This window comes from Bactrocera oleae, chromosome 4, assembly GCF_042242935.1.
Source record: "Bactrocera oleae isolate idBacOlea1 chromosome 4, idBacOlea1, whole genome shotgun sequence".
Taxonomy (NCBI): domain Eukaryota; kingdom Metazoa; phylum Arthropoda; class Insecta; order Diptera; family Tephritidae; genus Bactrocera; species Bactrocera oleae.
The window spans coordinates 7,128,754-7,148,544 of NC_091538.1; the positions used below are offsets into that span (position 1 = coordinate 7,128,754).

General features: G+C 35.4%; 4 protein-coding genes across 10 annotated transcripts in view; 3 read left to right on the forward strand and 1 right to left on the reverse strand.

The window, feature by feature from the left end:
- LOC118682035 (major facilitator superfamily domain-containing protein 6) overlaps positions 1–6,141 on the forward strand; it is a 23,276-nt gene extending 17,135 nt beyond the window's left edge. For 4 of the 5 annotated variants that reach the window (XM_070108448.1, XM_070108450.1, XM_070108449.1 and 1 more), the window contains 4 exons: positions 2,645–3,138; positions 3,230–3,375; positions 3,450–3,614; positions 4,638–6,141. In XM_070108448.1, the coding sequence (XP_069964549.1) occupies positions 3,078–3,138; positions 3,230–3,375; positions 3,450–3,614; positions 4,638–5,915 (1,650 nt within the window). In that variant the 5' untranslated portion in view covers positions 2,645–3,077 and the 3' untranslated portion in view covers positions 5,916–6,141. The remainder of the gene's footprint in view (positions 1–2,644; positions 3,139–3,229; positions 3,376–3,449; positions 3,615–4,637) is intronic. The other variant, XM_070108452.1, reaches the window with a different exon arrangement.
- A 4,456-nt stretch (positions 6,142–10,597) lies between these two features.
- On the forward strand, positions 10,598–15,684 carry LOC106624616 (major facilitator superfamily domain-containing protein 6). Of its 3 annotated transcripts, none has more exons than XM_070108446.1 (5): positions 10,598–10,703; positions 12,480–12,750; positions 12,842–12,987; positions 13,062–13,226; positions 14,263–15,684. In XM_070108446.1, the coding sequence occupies exons 2-5, from the start codon at positions 12,690–12,692 to the stop codon at positions 15,538–15,540; spliced, it is 1,650 nt and encodes a 549-aa protein (XP_069964547.1). In that variant the 5' UTR covers positions 10,598–10,703; positions 12,480–12,689; the 3' UTR covers positions 15,541–15,684. The 3 variants fall into 3 exon arrangements, with proteins under 3 accessions (XP_069964547.1, XP_069964546.1, XP_069964548.1); XM_070108445.1 differs by having other exon boundaries at positions 10,607–10,821; XM_070108447.1 differs by having other exon boundaries at positions 10,612–10,707.
- Positions 15,685–16,668: 984 nt separating this feature from the next.
- LOC106624621 (lysozyme P-like) lies at positions 16,669–17,562 on the reverse strand. Its single transcript, XM_070108454.1, has 2 exons — positions 16,760–17,562; positions 16,669–16,695 (listed from the first exon to the last, which is right to left on the reverse strand). Exon 1 carries the CDS (start codon positions 17,196–17,198, stop codon positions 16,764–16,766), a length of 435 nt encoding a protein of 144 aa, XP_069964555.1. The 5' UTR covers positions 17,199–17,562; the 3' UTR covers positions 16,669–16,695; positions 16,760–16,763.
- A 40-nt stretch (positions 17,563–17,602) lies between these two features.
- On the forward strand, positions 17,603–19,766 carry LOC106624620 (lysozyme P). Its single transcript, XM_070108455.1, has one exon. The coding sequence runs from the start codon at positions 17,909–17,911 to the stop codon at positions 18,341–18,343; it is 435 nt and encodes a 144-aa protein (XP_069964556.1). The 5' UTR covers positions 17,603–17,908; the 3' UTR covers positions 18,344–19,766.
- Positions 19,767–19,791: the final 25 nt, after the last annotated feature.

Sequence of the window (19,791 nt, forward strand, 5' to 3'; positions counted from 1 at the left end):
TTGTCAATCTTTGAATTCTTCGAGTTTTCGAAACTGAAAAATCTCATATTCGTAGTCATTTTATTCATTATATGTAAAGTGTGTTCTTTTGGGTGGTATATAGTTTCTTAAAGTAGCATCTGTCAGTGTAAGCACGTAAATTTTATATTCTTGTTTTTGAATACTTTAAAATTTAGCGAGCAAAAACGTAGACCAGAACGGTATTATATCCAAAACTAAGTGAAATTTTACAATTACATTTAAACTGTTAAGACATCTTAAGTGACATATTTCTGGTTTAATGTATACATAAATAACTATATAAAAAATTGCTGTATAAGGAGCGTGAACAATATTTTAGAGGCGCTCTAGCATCCAGAAATAGTTACTATTTAGTGTGGTTTCCATATTTGATCTCTAATTGCTTAAAACTAACAAAAGATTCAGAACTTTTTCGTTTCAAATGTCAATAAAAATCGTCTTAAGACTAAAAGCTTTCAGCAGAATCTGCTGTTCATAGTATTTTCCTAACTTTTAGCTTAAAAATAAAATACCCTTTATTTGTATTATATTTGTCAAAGGTAACACGTTTGGATTTTTTGATTTTACTGAAGAATTACCCTCTATATTATTACAGAACCTTTACAAACATAAGTATTTACAAACTCCAAAGCCTCGTTGTTAAATGATCTTTTACTGAATTTCGCGGAATATTTTTAACGCTTAGCATCAAATATTTCACAAGCACCATTTTTATGGTAATTTAAAGTACAACAACATAATAGGCGCCTACGTATGTACATCTATATTACTCTTGTGCAATTTCGGCTAAAACTTCTGGGGAGTTCCCTCACAGGCAGGGGGTAATCCCACGTAAACGAGTCGTACTGAAATTCGCTTCGTTTACTGGCTTTTAGCATTGGCTACCGGTGTTGCAGTGACGTCACTAGTCGCGCATGCCGCTACGCACCAAACCAATTTGACATAATGTACGAGTCTATATTATATCGAAATGTGTATAAATACATATACATATGTAGGTACATTAAAGTAGAGTTTGTTCAGCGTTTTCTCATCAGCATGCGAAGCAAAGCGTTAATTGCAGTTCCGAGTAGCTGCAGTCGTAATTGATCGAAAAAATAATTGTTGGGGAATTTCGATACTTTGTAGAATTTCAATTTTCGATGAATCACTTTATAAAAATACAATAGTGCGGTGCAGATAATTAGAATAGAAAACAAATGATATTTTAATTCGATTGGTAGTGTGTTTAACTAGTTTATATTTTAAAGTCATGTTGATTTTTTCAACTTTATTATTCTTAAATTCTGCACTGTTTATTTCGTCACACTTAACTTCGAATTTTGACTGCTCAAAGCTAAACTTCTTGTTTTCTTGCTATTACTTGCTTCTATCATTTTAAAAAGCTTTCAAAACTAGAGTGTCTCAGTCACAGTTAGCTTTGATATTAGATCGTTCGCTACGCATCCTTTCGCTTCCCTCAAATATTTCATGTACATAAATAGGAAATTACTCAATAGCATACTTTAATACTATTAGTGCGAGCGGAAGAAAATTGAAGCTCAATAACGAGCTTCCATCAGCGTAGCTCAACTTTCTAGAAGGTTATTTCATAGCCTACTTGATGGATAGTCACTGAGAAGATTATCTCGGGTTTCATTATCCATATACTATTAAACTGATAAATTTATGGAGATGAAATTGAAGTTCACATTCACTCCAGCAGTTGATTTTTTCTAATCGAGGATGTGATCGATTTTTTCTTTCAGTAAAATATTGATCGTTGAATGGAATGGAACTGGTCAATACTACAAAAAAAGGAAGCGAACAAGACAAACTCAATTTCGAGAATGATTAAATATATGCATATATAGTTGTGACCTACCACTACACAAAACGGATATTCCACCGTACTCTGATATAAATAATAATATATATTAAAAAAAAAAAACAGTATAGTTTAAAGCAAAGTGTTGATGTAAAGATAGAACGAAGTCGAATGGAATTCTTTCTGAAGCTACTTGATCTACTATTACATATACGCCCCTTACAATTTTACATTCTTAAGGATTGATTACCTAATAGACATATACAAGTACTTGTAGAGATAGTAACGTATAAAACTAGCTCTGCTTACGCCCTATGTTGCTTGCTTTGTAAAGCTGTGTAGTGGATATGCGAACATTGCAGGTTTCGTAGGTGATTACATAATTATTTTTAGCTTGAGTGGGTTTAGTTCAAATTGGTTTCAAAAGACGAAACTACTCAAGTGACATATCAAACTGAAAAACATACTGTAACAAGTTTTAAGGAAGGTCGTGGATTTGTTAGCTATTAGCATATAAAGTTGGGTTCTTGAGGTTTTGACAGATGCGTTTGTCGTAAGAATGTATCATCTGTTCAATGTCAAAAGTTAATTTGCTTCACCGTGATGTATTTTAGAGATAAATAATGTCGTAAAATACGATCTTTCTGCTTCGAACACTTTGGCTTTACATTGTATACTCTGCAGTCGTTGTATGAAAAACATGTTTATTTGACAAAATATCTTTAAGAAATTTTACATGAATTATTGTTCAAAACTTGAATAAACTCTAAATTGTGATACTTTTATTTGTTTATATATGGCATTTTTCTATTCTAGGTTCTAGATAAACAACTATTAGAGGGCAATAACACGACTGTACACCACACCGTAGACGATTCTATGCCGAAGATAAATATTAATTATGAACAATGAGACAACGCAACGACGGAACGTTTACAGATAAATCAGCAAGTTAGGTACTTCAATTAATGAGATTACGGAAAATTTGCTAAATTTTTTTTGGTGTTCTCTCAAAGCGAGTGCACGCGGCATTGTGTTGAGAACGATAACAATCCAAGTTAGAATTTTAGAAACGTAGCAACAGCTTCTAATTAGCAACGCTAACGACTGGATATGCAAATAGAGTTTGCGTCCTTAAGCGAACGCATGGAGTTACGAGTATCAAACTGTATAATTTTAACGGCAATGAACTGATATCTTACGATTTACGTAGTTTGTGGTTTACAAAGTGAAAGCAGTTTTTTAAAAAATGGTCAAAGTGAACAGACATCTTTTGCCCATAAAGGCGCATTACTTTTTCTTCATGGCTGGTAAGTAAAAAATAAAATTGTTTCGATTTGAAATTATCGCAAATTTCATTATTTATACATATATATTTTTATATACTCGTATTATGTACAGCAATGGGTCCCATACTGCCGCAGCTGTCGGTGTATGGCAAGCAATTGGGCGTTTCAGCAGATGTTATGGGCTATATAACATCGGTGCTGCCGATCATATATGTGATAGCGAAACCTATTGTGGGCTACATCGCCGATTACTTTTCGGTAATTTTGTGCGCCATAATGTTCTATATGCTTATAAATTAATTTATTGTTTTTGTTATATCATTTATTTTTAGCATTTTCGTAAATTTATTTTCTTTTTACTCATTTTACTGATGACGCTTTCTTATGCTGCTTTCTACTTTGTACCGCCTGCCACACCGCATGCCATCAATTTAGATGTAACGCATGTTTGGAATTTCAATTTTGTTGCGGCAGATTTGGTGAACTGCTCTTCGGAGGTAAGTGCGATTGTATTTTTTGGAACAATTATTGGTAATATATAACATTATAGTATAGAGGTCTTCGTCTTGATTTTATACTTTAAATAGAGGATTCTATATGTTAAACCCCTACAGAACGGTTAAAAAAACTCAGATTCTAATTTTAAATGAAACCAACTCATAGGTACGCCAAAAGGGACATTCTTTTATTGACTCTGTGAGAAATAGTCTAGAAAAAGTCCATTGTATCTAAGTCGCATGTGCTGGATGGATAATCTCACTAGTTTTTTTTACAGCTATAACAATTGGGTTCCCTCTCAAACGACCTGAAGACCAGTCAACATTTCTTTTTTAAATAAGAAATCATCATTTTACTTTAGCTCAATTTCGATATGATTAATATATTATGCTAATTCCATATGATTCCTGGACAGTACTCGATTAAAAAGACTTTAGAAGATCAGTAAACGGAATCCAGCAGTTCAAAAAAGAAGCTTGTGCATTTTATTGAGCTCAAACTTTCGTATTAGAGTCTAGGTTACACGAACTGGATGAAAAAATCAGTGCTTTTTTTATGGCTATATCGCTTCCCGTTAATGAAGCTGTTTTGATTTTGCAGCCAAAATTTGGATTATCTTTCAAATTTCTCGAAGTCTAGTCAGCAATCCTTTTTAATTTTTTGAATAAGAAATCAACATTTCAACTTACTGAACTTGGATATAGTACGGTTCCCGGACTCTTTATCCGATTAAGAGACTTTATAAGCTCAGTAGTAATGGAAATCAAACTGGAGTAATAACTGAAACGAACCGAATTTGATACCATTCTTCCGTAGCTCAGTCTGAAAGGAATGCGCTAGAACACTCGAACATCTGTATGAGCCAAACTTAGAAAACAATCGTTATCTTCAAGCTAAAAGCTAGTCTTAAGCTGAAGTTGCTAACTACTTGTAGTACACATCATGTTATATTTATGTTTATTTACAGCTCTTATTGTTATTGTAAATGTTTACCAATTTTTCAATTTTTTTTATTGATCTAGATATTAACACCTACCGCACTTTGCTCGGCAACGCGTCCGGCGCGCTGTAGCTTTGACACCTCTAATAACACCGATTTCGTTGCATACTTTACGGCTACCGCAACAGCGACTGCACAGCAGCTCAACTTAACGAACAGCGTGTGGGCACCAAGCGAGGCTAATATGTGCATCAATCCAGCGGATTATAACAACACCATTGATTTCCCCAACGCCGACAACATCACATGTCACTTCGCATCGGAATTGCAAACGGATTGCATATACAGAAATGCCACCTTCTGGCTATTTGTGGTCTTCATGTGTCTCGGCACCATTGGTTTCAATGTGGTCAATTCGATATCGGATGCGATTTGCTTCGATATGCTTGGTGAATCGGAGGAGGGTAAATATGGTGCACAGCGTGTTTGGGGCACAATCGGTTTTGGTTCTACTGCGCTGCTGGCCGGTATTGCGGTGAACCTTTGGACCACAGATGCGCTAAAAAGTTTCACACCTGCACTGATTGTGATGATGATCTTCAGCGGTTTCGATTTGCTAAGCGTTTCAAAGTTGAAACTTCCAAAACTCTCGTCATCAGAGTCCATATTCAAGGATGTCTGGAAATTGATGAGCCATCCAGCTATTGCTGTGTTCTTGGTTTTCGCTACCATTGCCGGCATAATCGATTCATTCATCATTTACTACATGTTCTGGCATGTCGAAGAGGTGGCTGCCGAAACGGGCTTTATGTCGCAGATTAAGTTAATTGAAGGTTGTGTTGTTGCCGCCGAGTGCCTTGCTGGCGAAGTGCCATTCTTTTTCTACAGCGGCAAGATTATCAAAAAACTCGGCTACGTACATTGTATGACTATGTGCTTCTTCTTTTACGCCATGCGTCTCGCGTTAATCGCTTGGATACCAAACCCTTGGTACTTAGTTGGTGTGGAATTGTTTTTCCAAGGCAGCACCTATGCGTTGTGCTACACGTGTATTGTAGCTTACGCGTCAGCTGTGGCACCACCGGGAACTTCCGCCACCGTTCAGGGTCTAATGGCTGGCGTTGATGATGGTTTGGGGTTCTCCATTGGTTCGCTGGTGGGTGGTCTGGTCCTCAAACATTTCGGTGGTCGTCGTAGTTTCTTCTACTTTGCAATATTCGCATTTACGGCATGTGTGCTCCACATGTTGGTACGGCCGCGTTCACGCAAACGCCAATATCTGCCGAAGAGTGGCTATCAAGTGCCCAACGAGCAGATGACACTCGGTACTGTGGCTGTAGAGGGAGAAATTAAAGCGTGATCAAGCATAAGACTGTGGAAATATATTACATTAGATTTGTTATTTGTGGCGTTTGATAGTTGCACCTTTACAATTTTATTTGTATAGTTTTTGAATTTTGTATTATAATGACAATTTTATGTACAGTCGGATAAGGTAAAAATGTGAAGTTGTTTATTTGTACATTTATATATAAATACGATTTCGTATAGGTAGATTTTATTAAAGAAATATTTTATAACCGGAACTCGACTTTTTTTCAATGTTTTGCAAAACTTCAATGGAGGTTAGATTCTTTTCACATCATACACTGACCTTCCAGTAGTCTTCCAGACATATAATTTACCAGCAACGTTAATGAGATAGTGTGCTGATTATCTTCAAAGTTGAGACATAATTGAGTTCTGAATGAGTGCTAAATTATGGCTGCTTTCGATTCGCTAAGGCATAGAGAGTTGTGAATCAAACAAAAAAATGCTGTGATTCAAACAGATAGGAGATTGGCGAATCGAACACAAAAGTGCTGTAATTAAAAAAGATTGACCAGAGAGCGGCGAGTCGAACAAATTACTGATATGAACAGAATAAATCGACTTAATGAAATAGATGAGTAACAAACAGTCATTCAGCTATTCAGATGCTCTCTGGCATTGTTTTTCTCACATCTAATGTTTTTCAAACATACTCAGCAGCGCAGTGGCCAACCGAATACGGTTTTTTAATTTTTATAGATAAGTAGTTTCTTGAAGACTTGTAGATCTGACACTATTTCGCTTTTACTATATTACTTATCGCAAGTAATCGAATTTTTTTCTATTTGTCAATCTTTGAATTCTTCGAGTTTTCGAAACCGAAAAATCTCACATTCATAGTCATTTTATTCATTATATGTAAAGTGTGTTCTTTTGGGTGGTATATAGTTTCTTAAAGTAGCATCTGTCAGTGTAAGCACGTAAATTTTATATTTTTGTTTTTGAATACTTTAAAATTTAGTGAGCAAAAACGTAGACCAGAACGGTATTATATCCAAAACTAAGTGAAATTTTACATTTACATTTAAACTGTTAAGACATCTTCAGTGACATATTTCTGGTTTAATGAATACATAAATAAATATAATTGCTGTATAAGGAACGTGAACAATATTTTAGAGGCGCTCTAACATCCAGAAATAGTTACTATTTGGTGTGGTTTCCATTTTTGATCTCTAATTGCTTAAAACTAACAAAAGATATAGAACTTTTTCGTTTCAAATGTCTTATATGATCGTCTTAAGACATACACATATGTACATCTATATTACTCTTGTGCAATTTCGGGTAAAACTTCTGGGGAGTTCCCTCACAGGCAGGGGGTAATCCCACGTAAACGAGTCGTACTGAAATTTGCTTCGTTTACTGGCTTTTAGCATTGGCTACCGGTGTTGCAGTGACGTCACTAGTCGTGCATGCCGCTACGCACCAAACCAATTTGACATAATGTACGAGTCTATATTATATCGAAATGTGTATAAGTACATATACATATGTAGGTACATTAAAGTAGAGTTTGTTCAGCGTTTTCTCATCAGCATGTGAAGCAAACCGTTAATTGCGGTTCCGAGTAGCTGCAGTCGTAATTGATTGAAAAAATAGTTGTTGGGGAATTTCGATACTTTGTAGAATTTCAATTTTCGATGAATCACTTTTTAAAAATACAGTAGTGCGGTGAAGATAATTGGAATAGAAAACAAATGCTATTTTGATTCGATTGGAAGTGTGTTTAACTAGTTTATATTTCAAAGTCATGTTAGTTTTTTCAACTTTATTATTCTTAAATTCTGCACGGTTTATTTCGTCACACTTAACTTCGAACTTTGACTGCTGAAAGCTAAGCTTCTTGTTTTCTTGCTATTACTTGCTTGTATCACTTTTAAAGCTCTCAAAACTAGAGTGTCTCAGTCACAGTTAGCTTTGATATTAGATCGTTCGCTACGCATCCTTTCGCTTCCCTCAAATATTTCATGTACATAAGTAGGAAATTACTCAATAGCATACTTTAATACTATTAGTGCGAGCGGGAGAAAATCGAAGCTTAATAACGAGCTTCCATCAGCGTAGCTCAACTTTCTAGAAGATTTTTTCATAGCCTGCTTGATGGATAGTCACCGAGATGATTATCTCGGGTTTCATTATCCATAAATCAGGTCTTTAACTCTTCTGTTTCTATACTGAGAAATATATGGAGATGAAATTTAAGTTCACTTTCACAGCAGCAGTCGATTTTTTCTAATCGAGGATGTGATCGATTTTTTCTTCCAGTAAAATATTGTAACGGATTTCTCGATAAATCGTCTAACCATAACTCACGCTTGAGCTCGATCACTGGATTGTTAAATTAAAGTCCCAACTTAATACTATACACTTATCTTTATTTACAATTCCAACAACTTAACACTTATTGCTCGCTTTTCCAACTTACAATTTATTGCTTATAGCTTAATTGCTCTTTACACGGCAACACTATAATTAGAACTGTGCCTGCTGCACAATCCGGCAGCCCTTATATAGTAAATTTTTAACAAAAGTTCGCTACTAGAACATTCTGGCAACTACGAATACGCTGTCTAGTTGCTTCTGGCAGTTTATCGTCAATTCTGATTTGTTCTGGTCATTGTATAAGACTACAAGTAACCAATATTAAGATTTTCACTAATGCACACGCAAAAATATCCCTCTTGGTACAGGTTGCCTCGAAAATTCTACTATTAAAATCACACTTGGTACGGGTTGCCAACCAATATTCTATTACTAAAACGTCCAAATGACAGAAATCTGCTATAGTGTGTTACCGTGTTTAGTTTTAAAATTTATAACTTTAAGAATGTTTTTATTCCATATTTAAATATTTTTGGGTTGGTTTAATTCGAAAAGATCCAATTTACATAGTATTATTTAAATTATTATTTATTGTATTGGAATATTATTTAATGTTTCCAATTTTATCAAAAATATTATTGTGATCAGTAACGCGCCTATCTTGCAACCTCAGAGGTGGTGAGTAAAAATAAATATATAATAATCTTTTGTTTTGAAAATATTCTTGAAAGTTTTCATTATTATTTCCATTACAAACACATGTTCATAAACAAGTTGTTAAATTACATCCTTTTATTTAAAACTCTGTCTCAAAAAAAGGCATACTTGATCAGGTGATCACGGCTGTTTCACACACATAGGAAAACAGCTGATTCTTTGGCTACTTGTCGGCTTATAACTCCTGTTCGCTACAATATTGATGGAATGGAACTGGTCAATACTACAAAAAAAGGAAGCGAGCAAGACAAACTCAATTTCGATCTTCGATGATCGAGAATGATCAAATATATGCATTTATAGTTGTGATCATTGTATAAGCCTACAAAATATGAATCAGCTGTTTTCCAATCTGTGTGAAACAGCCGTGAACACCTGATCGAATATGCCTTTTTTTGACACAGAGTTTTAAATAAAAGGATTAGTTTAACAATTTGCTTAGGAACATGCATTTGTAATGGAAATAATAATGAAAACTTTCAAGAATATTTTCGAAACAAAAGATTATTATATATTTATTGCTTTTCCTCACCACCTCTGAGGTTGCAATATAGGCGCGTTACCGATCTTTTTTGGGTGTTCGGTTCCCCAGGAGGCCTATATTCACCCATATAAGATCTTCATAATATGGGGGTTGAAGGGATTTCCCCAAGGTCTCAACTTTAAACATATTAGTGTTTGAAGTCGAAACAGTTCTAACTGGGAAAGAGCTAAGATGAATCGGCGTTAAACTTTCACTACCTAATTGAATGTCTTTTCCGTTTTGGTCAATTATACTACCTACTTGCCTACAACAACTATTGCCCTGTCTATTTTCACTGCAGGTGATAATATTCTTAAATTTAAATCTGGTACAGCCAATTTGGACAGAAGCCGTCCCATCCTCATCTTTAACGCGAAATGCCTATTACACGCAAACAAATATTTTGCCGTTGGATTCATTACGTCCAATAGCTTGATCCATTCGCGGCGCCTAATTGATATTAAACAAAAAAACGTACAATAACTAAACCGGTAAACTAAGAATTTAAATATTCAACAGACAAAGAATTTTCACTCACAAAAACATAAACATGTAAGTTAAAAAAGATAAAATTGGAAACATTTAATAATATTTCAATACATTAAATAATAATTTAAATAATACTATGTAAATTTAATCTTTAAGAATTAAAACAACCCAAAAATATTTAAATATGGAATAAAAACATTCTTAAAGTTATAAATTTTAAAATATAACACGGCAACACACTATAGCAGATTTCTGTCATTTGGACGTTTTAGTAGTAGAATATTGGTTGGCAACCCGTACAATGTGTGACTTTAGTAGCAGAATATTGATTGGCAACCCGTACCAAGTGTGATTTAGTACTAGAATTTTCGCGGCAACCCGTATCAAATGGGATATTTTTGCGTGTGTATTAGTGAAAATCTTAATATTGGTTGTAGATTTATACAATGGATGTGATCTACCACTACGCAAAACGGGTATTCCACCGTACTCTGATATAAATAATATATATTAGAAAAAAAAAACAGTATAGTTTAAAGCTGAAGCTACTTGATCTACCATTACATATACGCCCCTTACAATTTTACATTCTTAAGGATTGTTTACCTAATAGACATATACAAGTACTTGTAGAGATAGTAACGTAAAAAACTAGCCCTGCTTTCGCTCTTTGCTGCTCGCTTTGTAAAGTTGTGTAGTGGATATGCGAACATTCTCTATTTTGTAGGTGATTACATCATTATTTTTATCTTGAGTGGGTTTAGTTCAAATTGGTTTCCAAAGACGAAACTATTTTCAAGTGACTTATGAAACTGAAAAACATACTGTAACAAGTTTTAAGGCAAGTTGGGTTTTTTAGAGTTTGAGATGTGAGAATGTATCATTTGTTCAATGTCAAAAGTTAATTTGCTTCATCGTGATGTTTTTTTTAGAGATAAATAATGTCGTAAAATACGACCTTTCAGCTTCGAACACTTTGGCTTTACATTTAAATAGTTATAAAATTTGTATACTCGGTAGTCGTTGTATGAAAAACTTGTTTATTTGACAAAATATCTTTAAGAAATTTGACATGAATTATTGTTCAAAGCATTGTTTTTTTGCTAAAACTTGCTTACTTCACTTTGCGTATTTCTTCGGGTCATAAGAATATAGTTTTATTGCTTATGAACGATGAGATCTGATTCGATTAGATTAGATTAGGTTTAAATTTATTATGCCGAGTATTTTAAATAATATAAAACATTATAAAGTACTGATAACGTAGAAACTATAACGGTATGCTCTAAATGATAGCAACTAATTACGTTGAAACAAAAACTCTAAATTGTGATACTTTGTTTATATACGGCATTTTTATACTCTCGCAACTTTTTGCAACAGAGTAGAATAGTTTTGTTCACCTAACGGTTGTTTGTATCACCTAAAACTAACCGAGTTAGATATAGGATTATATATATATAAATGATCAGGATGAAGAAACGAGTTGAAATCCGGGTGACTGTCTGTCCGTCCGTCCGTCTGTCCGTCCGTAAAAATTGAGATATCTTTATGAAATTTGGTACACATGTTTCTTGGTACCGTGGGACGGTTGGTATTGCATGTATGCTATTAATCAAAAACAAATAAATTGCCATAAATAAGCTCCGCAATAAAATACAAGACTACAAGATTTGGTACACAGGATCACATTAGAGAGGGGCAGCCGCAATTAATTTTTGTTTTTAACTGGGCGTGGTCCCGCCCCTAATAATTTTAATGTGCATATCTCCTAAAACCGCTAAAGCTATAATAACAAAATTCACTGATAACAAATGTTTTTGGCACCTCTATCGACAGTGTGAAAATGGGTGAAATCGGGTGACAACCCCGCCCACTCCCCATATAACGGTACTGTTAAAAAATACTAGAAGCGCGATAAACCAAGCACCAAATACGCCAGAGACATTAAATTTCATATCTGGGATGGTATGAGATGACTTTATAGGAACCGCGTTCAAAATTAGACAGTATACTTGTAGTGCGAAAATGGGCGAAATCGGACTACAACCACGCCTATCTTCCATATAACACTATTTTCAATTCCATCTGATTCTTTCACTTTCCAGTATGCAAATCAAGCAAGAATGATTATATAGGGTAAAACTTTGCGTGAATAATACGTTTAAAGTATGCCACCTTGTGACCAAAAATTGTCTAAATCGAACCAAAACTGTTCAAGCCCCTAAGTACTGAATATGTAGACCCCAGTGCCTATAGTTGACCTTCTACCGAAAATATCCACGAAGAAATCTCAAACGAGTATACCATTTGCTTTGCGAGAGTATAAAATGTTCGGTTACATCCGAACTTAGCACTTCCTTACTTGTTACGATTACGATTGTTGTTTGCTGGCTGAGTGAGTAGACGACGACAACGCAAAGACGGAGGGTTTACAGAAAAATCAGCAAATTTGGTACTTTAATTAATGAGATTACGGAATTATTATGTTTTTTTTAGTGCTCTCTCGAGGCGAGTGCACTCGCCATTGTGTTGAGAGCGATAACAATCCAAGTTAGAATTTTATGGACATGCAAATAGAGTTTGCGTCCTTAAGCGAACGCATGGAGTAACGAGTATCAAACCGTATAATTTTAACGGCAATGAACTGATATCTTACGATTTACGCTCGTAGTTTGTGGTTTACAAAGTGGAAGCAGTTTTTTAAAAATGGTCAAAGTGAACAGACATCTTTTGCCCATAAAGGCCCATTTCTTTTTCTTCCAAGCCGGTAAGTAAAAAATAAAATTGTTTCGATTTGAAATTATCGCAAAATTCATTATTTATACATATATATTTTTATATACTCGTATTATGTACAGCAATGGGTCCCATACTGCCGCAGCTGACGGTGTATGGCAAGCAATTGGGCATTCCACCAGATGTGATGGGTTATATAACATCGGTGCTGCCGATCATATATGTGATAGCGAAACCTATTGTGGGCTACATCGCCGATTACTTTTCGGTAATTTTGTGCGCCATAATGTTCTATATGCTTATAAATTAATTTATCGTTTTTGTTATATCATTTATTTTTAGCATTTTCGTAAATTTATTTTCTCTTTACTCATTTTACTGATGACGCTTTCTTATGCTGCTTTCTACTTTGTACCGCCTGCCGTACCGCATGTCATCAATTTGGATGTAACGGATGTTTGGAATTTCAATTTTGTTGCGGCAGATTTGGTGAACTGCTCTTCGGAGGTAAGTGCGATTGTATTTTTTGGAACAATGATTGGTAATATATAACATTATAATATAGAGGTCTGAGTTCTTAGGTCTTCGTCCTGATTTTATACTTTAAATAGAGGATTCTATATGTTAAACTCCTACAGAACGGCTAAAAAAACTCTGATTCCAATTTTAAACGAAACCAACTCATAGGTACGCCAAAAGGCACATTCTTTTATTGACTCTGTGAGAAATAGTCTAGAAAAAGTCCATCGTATCTAAGATAGGATAATCTCACTAGTTTTTTTTACAGCTATAACAATTGTGTTCCCTCTCAAACGACCTGAAGATCAGTCAACATTTCTTTTTTAAATAAGAAATCATCATTTTACTTTAGCTCAATTTCGATATGATTAATATATTATGCTAATTCCATATGATTCCTGGACAGTACTCGATTAAAAAGACTTTAGAAGATCAGTAAACGGAATCCAGCAGTTCAAAAAAGAAGCTCGTGCATTTTCTCGGGCTCAAACTTTCGTATTAGAGTCTAGGTTACACGAACTGGATGAAGAAACCAGTGTTTTTTTTAATGGCTATAACGCTTCCCGTTAATGAAGCTGTTTTAATTTTGCAGCCAAAATTTGGATTATCTTTCAAATTTCTCGAAGTCTAGTCAGCAATCCTTTTTAATTTTTTGAATAAGAAATCAACATTTCAACTTACTGAACTTGGATATAGTACGGTTCCCGGACTCTATATCCGATTAAGAGACTTTATAAGCTCAGTAGTAATGGAAATCAAACTGGAGTAATAACTGAAACGAACCGAATCGGAGTAAAGTTGATACCATTCTTCCGTAGCTCAGTCTGAAAGGAATGCGCTAGAACACTCGAACATCTGTATGAGCCAAACTTAGAAAACAATCGTTATCTTCAAGCTAAAAGCTAGTCTTAAGCTGAAGTTGCTAACTACTTGTAGTACACATCATGTTATATTTATGTTTATTTACAGCTCTTATTGTTTTTGTAAATGTTTACTGATTTTCAAATTTTTTTTATTGATCTAGATATTAACACCTACCGCACTTTGCTCGGTAACGCGTCCGGCGCGCTGTAGCTTTGACACCTCTAATAACACCGATTTCGTTGCATACTTTACGGCTACCGCAACAGCGACTGCACAGCAGCTCAACTTAACGAACAGCGTGTGGGCACCAAGCGAGGCTAATATGTGCATCAATCCAGCGGATTATAACAACACCATTGACTTCCCGAACGCCGACAACATCACATGTCACTTCGCATCGGAATTGCAAACGGATTGCATATACAAAAATGCCACCTTCTGGCTATTTGTGGTCTTCATGTGTCTCGGCACCATTGGTTTCAATGTGGTCAATTCGATATCGGATGCGATTTGCTTCGATATGCTTGGCGAATCGGGGGAGGGTAAATATGGTGCACAGCGTGTTTGGGGCACAATCGGTTATGGGCTTACTGGGCTGCTGGCCGGTATTGCGGTGAACCTTTGGACCACAGATGCGCTAAAAAGTTTCACACCTGCACTGATTGTGATGATGATCTTCAGCGGTTTCGATTTGCTAAGCGTTTCAAAGTTGAAACTTCCAAAACTCTCGTCATCAGAGTCCATATTCAAGGATGTCTGGAAATTGATGAGCCATCCAGCTATTACTGTATTCCTGGTATTCGCTACCATATCCGGCATAATCGATTCATTCATCATTTTTTACATGTTCTGGCATGTCGAAGAGGTGGCTGCCGAAACGGGCTTTATGTCGCAGATTAAGTTAATTGAAGGCTTTGTTGTTGCCGCCGAGTGCGTTGTTGGCGAAGTGCCATTCTATTTCTACAGCGGCAAGATTATCAAAAAACTCGGCTACGTACATTGTATGACTCTGTGCTTCTTCTTTTACGCCTTGCGTCTCGCGTTAATCGGTTGGATACCAAACCCTTGGTACTTAGTTGGTGTGGAATTGTTTTTCTCAGGCAGCACCTATGCGTTGTGCTACACGTGTATTGTAGCTTACGCGTCAGCTGTGGCACCACCGGGAACTTCCGCCACCGTTCAGGGTCTAATGGCTGGCGTTGATGATGGTTTGGGGCTCTCCATTGGTTCGCTGGTGGGTGGTCTGGTCCTCAAACACTTCGGTGGTCGTCGTAGCTTCTACTACTTTGCAATATTCGCATTTGCGGCATGTGTGCTCCACATGTTGGTACGGCCGCGTTCACGCAAACGTCAATATCTGCCGAAGAGTGGCTATCAAGTGCCCAACGAGCAGATGACACTCGGTACTGTGGCTGTAGAGGGAGAAATTAAGGCGTGATCAAGCATAAGACTCTGGAAATATATTACATTAGATTTGTTATTTGTGGCGTTTGATAGTTGCACCTTTACAATTTTATTTGTATAGTTTTTGAATTTTGTATTATAATGACAATTTTATGTACAGTTGGATTGGGTAAAAATATGAAGTTGTTTATTTGTACATTTATATATAAATGCGATATCGTATAGGTAGATTTTATTAAAGAATTTTTTTTTTTGCAAAACTTCAATGGAGGTTAGGTTCTATTACAAAACAGAAAAAATTTTGAATAGATTTCTTGCAAGCGACCGCACATTGTCAGATACTGTATCTATTCATATTTGACCCGGACTGGTCCATTTAAATTGACTGAAGACCAAATCGATAAAAATTCATCCCAGCCGGGGCTTATAACAAATGTATGGAGAATTGGATGGAACGTTGCTAGTATTAAGCCTAATTTGAGGGTGTTAATATAGATATGTATTAACATACGTGAAAATGTGTATTTTTGTGTCAGTCCGGATCAAATTTGACCAAATGGTATATGTAGATGCATGCTTGTATTGACTCAGGAGTCTATTTGGAAGATTTGTATTAAAATAAGTAAAAATATCGTTTATTTTTATCAATTCGTGTTGATTAGATGGTGTATCCAGAAATTAACCTTAATCTATCGAGCACATGACAGCATGCAACGAGTTTCCGTGTGTCAGATCTTGTCGAAACTGCTCGTTTTATGGATCTCACTTGTGTTTACTATTACGATCAGAATCAGGGAGACGAAACGATTTTTTTTCATTTTTCCGTCCATACAACTGATACGTTTCCAAAAATGTGGGATATTTATATATGAAATCTGGTCGATATTTGCCTTGATCCCAAAGGTTTGTTGGTACACGAAGCGAAATCTGATAATATCTACGATCAAAATGTGTTTAATTTAAAATTGCGGAGTTATAAGTGCTATAATTTTCTCTCAGCACAGGTCAAAAAAAAATATATATATTGCAACATATCTTTGTACATGTATTATAGTAGTATTTGGTCAGTTCGTTCCAAAAAAAGGACGAAATTTGTGTACTGATATATAGCTTCCCCAAGATCACATATACCAATTGAAGCGGCTTTCGGTCGTCCTTTAGGGTTGACATAGTATCAATAAAAACAAAGCTTAAAACAAAATTACATTAAATATTTTTATCATAAATTTATTTCCAACACACACCACTCGTACCACTTCAATTACAATCATCAATGCTCGGTACATTTGCTCCTCTCCCACAATTATTATTCCACGTATTCCACGCTGCGAAACCTTGCGTTCGTATAATTTGTCGTGCACACGTTACAGCCGCCGTTATATCGTCCGTATAGAGTGATTGACAGGATACTTGACACACATTTTCACTCGGTCGGCCATCACCGGGATTGCACCAATAACGATCGTTTATATGGAATATACCCCAATCGCGCGAACCATCCGGATTTGGTGGACCCAATTCGGCAGTGTTGAAATTACTTTCGTATTGTGCAATGCACACCCAATTCGGTATATTGGCGCGTGGTATACTCAATGCGGCCAGTTCGCGTGTCAATGAACATTTATCGAGTATGCGTGGCTCCACGCTGCCGAGCGCGATTGCTAGCAAAAATGAGACGAGCAGAATTTTCATTGCGATAAGTCAGTTTTAGGTGTGAAAATGATTTAGTTGGTGGGTAGTTTGACGATATTTATATTTATTTTAAGTATATGCGCTTACAAAGTAAAAAGGCTTAAGGCGAGTTAATAAAATTTGATTATTTGAATTTGACGTAGGTAGGTAGTTGCGCTTTTGTTGCAATTTTTATGTGCATTTTATTTTAGTTGGCAGCCAATGTTAATATTATATATGATACAGAAAGGTTTAGAAAAATATTTCAATGTATTTTACTATAAAAGGCTCTTTTTACTAATTTTGAGTTATGCTATTTTTGCTTTTAAGCGCTAATACCTTCGATATGAGTATGACCTACATTTAGTTGCAGGCGACGCTTATTTAAAACAGCTTTTTAAATGAATTTTTATATAATAAAAGTTATTAAACAATCACTTTGGATTATTTTCGAAATAAATACCAAAAAATAATACATATTATATCTAAACTTTTTTTAAGTTAATTTTGTAAAGTTTTAGTATTTTCTTTGTATTTGTATTTTTAGTGTTTTCTTTTCTATAAAGTTGTTTTCAATCAATACCTCTATTTCCAAAAGAGTGCTATTTGTATTATGCTTATTATTATCCAAAAAAATATTTTATATATGCTTTAACCACTTTAAAATTTTCTATAAATATGCACCGAATTCTATTTTTAACACGAGTTACTTATTTTACACAACGCAAACCATGAAGTTCCAACTTTTCTGTTTTATTTTGTTCTACACTTTCTTCTGTATCGTTGCGAGGATATTCGATCGCTGCTCGTTGGCTCGTGAGCTGTCGCGTCTCGGTGTGCCACGTGGCGATATACCCGCTTGGGTGTGCATTGCTCAATATGAGAGTACGTACAATACAGCGGCCATTGGACCACTGAATTCGGATGGTTCGCGTGATTGGGGTCTCTTTCAACTAAACGATCGCTTCTGGTGTGATCCTCAAGATGGACGTCGCACATCAAATGTTTGCGGTATACCATGTCGTTCGTTGACTACAGATGATATAGGTACATCGCTGCGTTGTGCGCTGCAAATACAAAGAGAGCAAGGTTTTGGCGCTTGGACCGTGTGGAATAGACAGTGTCGTGGCGGTGGAGCTTCGCCGAATATTAATGATTGCTTGTAGTGGAAAAAAATAGATGCATTTGGATTTATTAAGGGAATATTTTTAAACTGGAAATCTTGTAAGAAAACATAAATTTGTAATTTGGTAAATTTAATGAATAACCACACCTATCTAGTACATATAACTGTAATATTCAAAACACTAAAGGTGCAATAATTTTCTAAAGGATGTCACCAGTAGCGTGACAATAGCTGCAGGAATTGTTTGGTTACGCCTATTTCTGTTTAAAATTTGCAAAATCAGACATTGACCACGTTTATTTTCTATATACCGTTATTTTTAATATTACGAACCTATTTTGCTTAACAATAAATGACACAAATTGCACTTAAAAAATTCAGACGAAAATTTTGTATGTGGCAATCTTCTTTTAACAAGTGCGCGAAATCGGTATATTTGACCAATGCCCTATACCATATATATCTGATGTATGTGAGGTTCTGTTATAGTAGCGGTATAAAACATTTCTGAAATAGTTATGGAGAATGACAGTGATTTAACAGTCTTTGATGTATAAAAAAACTGGATTCACTTCTGATATTATATGTAGAACCGATTGTCGTGCGAACGTAAGATTCGGTAAGTATTCGGTCCACATGACTGACTTTTTACCTTGTCTAGCGGTTAATATGTGTGATATTTTAGCATAATTAGACGGGAATATTTTACTAAGCATAAGGTATGCTAGCAATATTGGTAGATTTTTATATTACTAGAACCTTTCGATAATTTTTCTCCAAAAAAATCTTAACATTCTGATCTAAGGAATACAATTGACTAAGCTTGACTGTTTACAATTTAAAGAAGGGTAAAACTTTAACGACAACTTATTAAAAGCAAAAAAAAAAAATTTTTTTAATAACTTCCACATCTTAGATTAATGGACACACGACGCTCGCTGCTGCCTGCTAGCTGTAACATACACACATACATATATTCTGAGGAGCAAATTTTCGCTCACGTGCTGAAGAGTTGAAGGCAACTGTATAATTTTGTCGCGTCGCGTGTTCTAGTTTCATTTGGCCAATGTTATGTAAATTAAGCAATTCATTTTTGTTAAAAAGTGACACTTGAACGCTTCAAAGCTCTTGAAAAATCGTTAAGCAATAAGATTGTGACGAAGCGCTGCGCAGTACAACGACCGTTCGGCGCTGAAGCTTTGGATATTAGTGGAAACTGAAAATGTGCAGCTGCTGCGCGCCAACTTCAGTTTATCAATGTACTATAAGTAGATTTCCAATTGAATTCACCACGATTTATACAAGTATCAATTAATTATGTTGATTGGTTCTTTGTTTTGGATTATTTTTGTGCATGCCTTGTAGGAAAAATGTCAGCTATCATAGTATTATATATTTTAATAGTAAAGAAAATTGTTATAACGGTCAGCTTATGCGGAGGCCTATTAAACATTTTCAGCGGTTTTTGTATTTTACAGTTAGTTAAAG

Coding starts and splice junctions, on each gene's coding strand:
- LOC106624620 (XM_070108455.1), top strand. CDS start 17,909: ATGAAGTTCCAACTTTTCTGTTTTATTTTGTTCTACACTTTCTTCTGT.
- LOC106624616 (XM_070108446.1), top strand. CDS start 12,690: ATGGTCAAAGTGAACAGACATCTTTTGCCCATAAAGGCCCATTTCTTT. Junction 12,751..12,841: donor TTTCTTTTTCTTCCAAGCCG/GTAAGTAAAAAA, acceptor TATTATGTACAG/CAATGGGTCCCATACTGCCG. Junction 13,227..14,262: donor TGGTGAACTGCTCTTCGGAG/GTAAGTGCGATT, acceptor TTATTGATCTAG/ATATTAACACCTACCGCACT.
- LOC106624621 (XM_070108454.1), bottom strand. CDS start 17,198: ATGAAAATTCTGCTCGTCTCATTTTTGCTAGCAATCGCGCTCGGCAGC.